The following is a 6,675-nucleotide window of genomic DNA, read 5'->3' as shown; positions in this document are numbered from 1 at the left end:
AAATCAAACAGCAAAATGATCCCCCTCCTCCAGTTTAGCAAGGGATTAGACTCTTCCTCCACATATTGCCTGTACGCTATCACCACCTAGTGGCCACTGCAGCAGAGTTCCATAATGGCATTTTATTAGGATCTCCATTAGCTGATGCGAAAGCAGCAACTATTCTTCCTGGGGTCCACACAGAACATAAAACATGATTCCACAGATAATTGTTGGTCTTGGAGTAAGCTGGACAGGTAACACCTCTCACAACGCTTCAGTCTAACTAACTTGGAAAAAATACTATCATTTAGGATTCAACTGAGGAGGGTTTGACCAGCGTCTGCAGCTCGTCTGCCATGGAGGTAAAACATGAAAGATGTCAATTCCAGACTGGGAGTAGTCTATTGATGAGATACACTTCAGAGCAGCTTCCTAACCAACAACAAACTTGCCTACTCAGCAAACAAATTGCTTTTGCCAGGCCGCTTGTACAGTACAAAGTCAAAGTGAATATCCACAACAAATCCTCGCTCTGCAATAACAATTTTAAACAGTACATTTAGACACAAATGCTAATGCTGCACTTAGTGCCTACCTTTTAATTGTCTTGTCCTATGTATGTTAGCATTGTTGCTTTTAATAAGCTTGATATGTGAGCCACGTGTCAAAGACAATTTCCTTCTGTTACTTATGGACGCTTTCTGAAGCAAATGTAATAAATGACACCTGTAGAAGCCCAGGCCCTACTGTTATAACACCTTGTTACAAATTCTCCCAGAAAGGTTGAAATGGAAATTAGGTCTAATGATTACACTCCCAACCACCTAATGCCTTTTAAATAGACAAACTCATTGTATGTGGCCATTGTGCCATGCACAATAACATTGAGAAAGGAACACAGTGTAGGCTATTACAGGTATATGATAGTACTGTATTGAAATTGAGTATTCAAATGAAAAACAATACATGTACAGTAGCCTAGAGTATACAGGTACAGATAATCTAACATTGTATAGCAGCATCACACACACACACAGAATACAACTTCACTAAATGTTCAAATACAAATGAATGAAATATAAGAAGAGCTAGAAAGTGGGCCTACTTGTTTGACCCCTCACATTCCCAGGTGAAATAGTCAGACCAACATGTGATAGATATAGAGGCTAATACTTCCACAATGATAACATACAAAATACAATACACCTCCATTTCGGTAACAGTTTGCAGTAACAGATTCTGTGAAAGTTAATTTCCAGAGTAGATAGTTACTGGATGTCTGCCAGAGGCTGTGGGAGGGGAGGGAATATAATTCACTCCAATAGAATTCACACACACACACACGCGCACACACACACACACGGAATCAGTCATACTGGCCTGTGGTAATGAGTTCTGTGTGTTTATCAAACAGAATACATTACTGCGGTAAGAGAGGCGGGGAGGAGAGATGAGGAGAGAAGTGGAAATAGAAAGAGAGGAGGGGAAAGGGTAAGAGGACACTGGTAAGGCTTGGAGTTGCAATCCATTCCCTTTTACCTTTAAAATACTGTACATATACAGAAATAAAACATATTTACATTCAATGGCTTCATATTGATCTTTCCATCTTCCTAAAAGGCCAACTTCATCATCCTCTCACAGGTCTATAAGACCAATATAAAATTCAGAGTGTTAGAGTCACACTCAGCAAACTATTTACACTGTGACACTTATTGGCATAGTACAGAAGAACACTACAGAAGTAGAGAGCTACTGCCTTTTGATTTTCAGTACATTCAAGTAACTTCAGGAATCAAGTGTAGGGGAGATTGGGGTAGGTTGAGCTATTTTTTTTAAACATTTAGCATCACTTTGTCAAGTGAAAAATAGTATTGTTTCTACCAAAGATATACACAAAAGTATGTGGACACCACTTAAAATGAGTGGATTTGGCTATTTCAGCCATACCCGTTGCTGACAGGTGTATAAAATCAATCACATGGCCATGCAATCTCCATAAACAAACATTTGGCAATAGAATGGCCTGAAGAGCTCAGTAACTTTCAATGTGGCACCGTCATACAGTAGGATGCCACCTTTCCAACAAGTCAGTTCATCCAATTTCTGCTCTGCTAGAGCTGCCCCAGTCAACTGTATGTGCTGTTATTGTGAAGTACAAAATTCTAGGGGCAATAATGGCTCAGCCGCAAAGTGGTAAGTCACACAAGCTCAAAGAACGGGACCGCCAAGTGATGAAGCGCATAGCACTTAAAAATCATCTGTCCTTGGTTGCAACACTCACTACAGAGTTACAAACTGCCTCTGGAAGCTACGTCAGCACAATAACCGTTCGTCAGAAGCTTCATGAAATGGGTTTCCATGGCCAAGCGGGCACACACAAACCTAAGATCACCATGCGCAACGCCAAGAATCAGCTGGAGTAGTGTAAAACTCGCCGCCATTGGACTCTGGAGCAGTGGAAATGTGTTCTCTGCAGTGATGAATCACGCTTCACCATCTGGCAGTCCGACGGACAAATGTGTGTTTGCAGATGCCAGGAGAACAATACCAGCTTGAATCCATAGTGCCAACTGTAAACATTGGTGGAGGAGAAATAATGGTCTTGGGCTGTTTTTTATGATTAGCGCTAGGCCCCTTAGTTACAGTGAAGGGAAATCTTAACGCTATAGCTTCTGTGCTTCCAACTTTGTGGCAACAGTTTGGGGAAGGCCCTTTCCTGTTTCAGCATGACAATGCCCCCATGCACAAAGCGAGGTCCATACAGAAATGGTTTGTCGAGATCGGTATGGAAGAACTTGACTCGCCTGCACAGTGCCCTGACCTCAACCCCATCGAACACCTTCAGGCTGAATTGGAAAGCCGACTGCGAACCAAGCCTAATCGCCCAACATCAGTACACAACCTCACTAATGCTCTATTGGCTGAATGAAAGCAAGTCCCAGCAGCAACGTTCCAACATCTAGTGGAAAGCCTTTGCAGAAGAGTGGAGGCATTTATAGCAGCAAAGGGGAGAACAACTCTAGTACAATTTCGTAATGTATTTCAGGATGTTGTGTATCCCTGGAAAAAAATCAGAATTCATGGAAACATAACAGTTTTGAATACACAGCTTGTTCAAAAAATGTGATATTTTGGCACATCTTACCCCGGGTATGGGGTAGGTTGAGCAAAGGAACAAGGTCAGTTGAGCCGCCTTGAGGTAAGTAAGTGGGTGATGGTTACCTGTGATAGTGGGTGATGATGCTGGTAGGTCAAAGTTGAATTAATGGAATGGGGGTATAGTGTATATCTTAAATGTATGCCTACATTCAGATACATCTCGCTGTTCAATATCACTGACCCTTTCATTTCTTGACCAGTTGCCTGGGATATAGATGTTACTTCAATGTGCCAATTGTGCCAGTTCTCTGCATTCACGGCTAAGCCCATGAAACTGGTCTGCCAGATTCTTGATATGATCAGCAAGCTGAGACTCCATGTCATCAGATGAGACCTTGTGTGCCTCTGCTACTCTGTCATAGCCTTGCTGATCGTCAATGGAACCTCTATTTCTGAAACTATCCGCCGCCATTGTCGCAACCCCTATTACCAGCCTGTTCAACCTCTCATATCATCTGAGATCCCAAGGACTGGAAAGCTGCCGCAGTCATCCCCCTCTTCAAAGGGGGAGACACCCTGGACCCAAACTGTTACAGACCTATATCCATCCTGCTCTGCCTATCTAAGGTCTTCGAAAGCCATGTCAACAAACAGGTCACTGACCATCTCGAATCCCACCGTACCTTCTCCGCTGTGCAATCTGGTTTCCGAGCCGGTCACGGGTGCACCTCAGCCACGCTCAAGGTACTAAACGATATCATAACCTTGCCAAGGCTTTCGACTCGGTCAATCACCATATTCTTATCGGCAGACTCAGTAGCCTCGGTTTTTCAGATGACTGCCTTGCCTGGTTCACCAATTACTTTGCAGACAGAGTTCAGTGTGTCAAATTGGAGGGCATGCTGTCCGGTCCTCTGGAAGTCTCTATGGGGGTGCCACAGGGTTCCATCCTCGGGCCGACTCTTTTTTTCTGTATATATCAATGATGTTGCTCTTGCTGCGGGCGGTTCCCTGATCCACCTCTACGCAGACGACACCATTCTATATACTTCCGGCCCGTCCTTGGACACTGTGCTATCTAACCTCCAAACGAGCTTCAATGCCATACAACACTCCTTCCGTGGCCTCCAACTGCTCTTAAATGCTAGTAAAACCAAATGCATGCTTTTCAACCGTTCGCTGCCTGCACCCGCACACCTGACCAGCATCACCACCCTGGATGGTTCCAACCTTGAATATGTGGACATCTATAAGTACCTAGGTGTCTGGCTAGACTGTAAACTCTCCTTCCAGACTCATATCAAACATCTCCAATCGAAAATCAAATCAAGAGTCGGCTTTCTATTCCGCAACAAAGCCTCCTTCACTCACACCGCCAAACTTACCCTAGTAAAGCTGACTATCCTACCGATCCTCGACTTCGGCGATGTCATCTACAAAATTGCTTCCAACACTCTACTCAGCAAACTGGATGCAGTTTATCACTGTGCCATCCGTTTTGTCACTAAAGCACCTTATACCACCCACCACTGCGACTTGTACGCACTAGTCGGCTGGCCCTCACTACATATTCGTCGCCAGACCCACTGGCTCCAGGTCATCTACAAGTCCATGCTAGATAAAGCTCCGCCTTATCTCAGTTCACTGGTCACGATGGCAACACCCATCCGTAGCACGCGCTCCAGCAGGTGTATCTCACTGATCATCCCTAAAGCCAACACCTAATTTGGCCGCCTTTCGTTCCAGTTCTCTGCTGCCTGTGACTGGAACGAATTGCAAAAATCGCTGAAGTTGGAGACTTTTATCTCCCTCACCAACTTCAAACATCTGCTATCTGAGCAGCTAACCGATCGCTGCAGCTGTACATAGTCTATCGGCAAATAGCCCACCCATTTTTACCTACCTCATCCCCATACTGTTTTTATTTATTTACTTTTCTGCTCTTTTGCACACCAATATCTCTACCTGTACATGACCATCTGATAATTTATCACTCCAGTGTTAATCTGCAAAATTGTAATTATTCGCCTACCTCCTCATGCCTTTTGCACACAATGTATATAGACTCCACTTTTTTTTTCTTCCTATTGTGTTATTGACTTGTTAATTGTTTACTCCATGTGTAACTCTGTGTTGTCTGCTCACACTGCTATGCTTTATCTTGGCCAGGTCGCAGTTGCAAATGAGAACTTGTTCTCAACTAGCCTATCTGGTTAAATAAAGGTGAAATAAAAAAATAAAATAAAAAAATGTACCTCTTCAGTGTCATAAAGACCATTTTTTCTATCCTTTTCTGCTGCTCAAATGGACTTCTTCCCTTCTCTCACTTCCTTGGTTGCTCTCTCAAGAAACTAAAGGCGGCTAGACCCCTGCTTGTTTTACGTTTGTATACAAGGGGCATGATGATGTCTGCTCTGTAATAATACAAATGCACTATCATGAGTGTATATGCATGACACGTGGGGTATGGTGGCCATTGGCTCAACTTACACCAAGGCAAACATTTTGATTATATTAGTTCACACAGCTACAAGGATGCACTTTTATGCTAGATTTAGGACCTCATATTGTAGCTTATAAAGACCCCAACTGATGTACATCTAACTTTGGTTTAGATACAAGCATCATGGAACCTGGAACACAATACATTCAATTTACTTTGTGGTGGTGGTTTCTTCCTTCTGACTCCATGAAATGATGACCTCTTCCTAAATATGTGGTCACATTATTAATTTTGTATATGGTTTCCTAAAAACAGGGGTGTCTCAATTTACCCCACTCTCCCCTATTACCACATTGTCTACAGATTCCTACTGATTGTGTACAATATGAGTCCTGAACATCCAAACCTTACCAGCTTCAGCACATGGTGTTTAGCCAACCACATATCCACACCTTGGTTGTCCTTAGTAGCATGTCTGTAACACTACATATTTATATTATCTAAAGGATCGATCCAGCAGTCAACACAATTACATTCCACTTCACAGGTCCACTCCAAAGACATATAGAAGCCCATGAGTCTGAATTCCAGAATCAAGTTTGGAGTTGCGTTTGATATCTTTCTGTATGGCTGGAGTTTTCCCTCTTTCAAATACACAGGGACTCAGTTGGTCCTTACGTGACTGAGCCACTGGTGTATCTATATCAAGGGGGGGGTCGAGTGAGTCTCTAATTGATGATGGAATAAAGGTTTATCTTTATTTGATATTTAAATTATCTGAGGGTAGTGCCAAGTTGATCTGAGGGTCGTGCCAAGTTGATCTGAGGGTCGTGCCAAGTTGATCTGTGGGTCGTGCCTAGTTGATCTGAGGTTCGGGGTAGTGTCGGAACACCTTGTGGATCCACTGGGTGTAGAAGGGGACGTTGATGAAGATGCCAGGCCGATTGGCACGGGCACAGCCTCTGCCATGGACACTGACCCCCACTATGACCCTGCTCTCTCCTTCCTGGCACACCAAGGGGCCGCCATAGTCCCTCTGACAGGGGGAGAGACATAAAGCATACATTAGGAAAAACATACAGTCAACTCCTGATGAGAGAGAACTGTTCCAAGTGTTTCAGGCACATTTCATTCACAGTTCATCAGCT

General features: G+C 43.6%; 1 protein-coding gene across 1 annotated transcript in view; it reads right to left on the bottom strand.

Annotated features, from left to right (window-relative positions):
* Positions 1 to 892: 892 nt before the first annotated feature.
* LOC118396152 (hepatocyte growth factor-like) overlaps positions 893 to 6,675 on the bottom strand; it is a 35,954-nt gene continuing 30,171 nt past the window's right edge. Inside the window, exon 18 of the mRNA XM_035790266.2 lies at positions 893 to 6,563. Within this exon, the coding sequence (XP_035646159.2) occupies positions 6,384 to 6,563 (180 nt within the window). The 3' untranslated portion in view covers positions 893 to 6,383. The remainder of the gene's footprint in view (positions 6,564 to 6,675) is intronic.

The sequence above is a fragment of the Oncorhynchus keta genome, chromosome 17, assembly GCF_023373465.1.
Source record: "Oncorhynchus keta strain PuntledgeMale-10-30-2019 chromosome 17, Oket_V2, whole genome shotgun sequence".
NCBI classification, from domain to species: domain Eukaryota; kingdom Metazoa; phylum Chordata; class Actinopteri; order Salmoniformes; family Salmonidae; genus Oncorhynchus; species Oncorhynchus keta.
The sequence above is the reverse complement of the archived record's forward strand: the minus strand, read 5'-3'. Positions and strand labels throughout refer to the sequence as shown.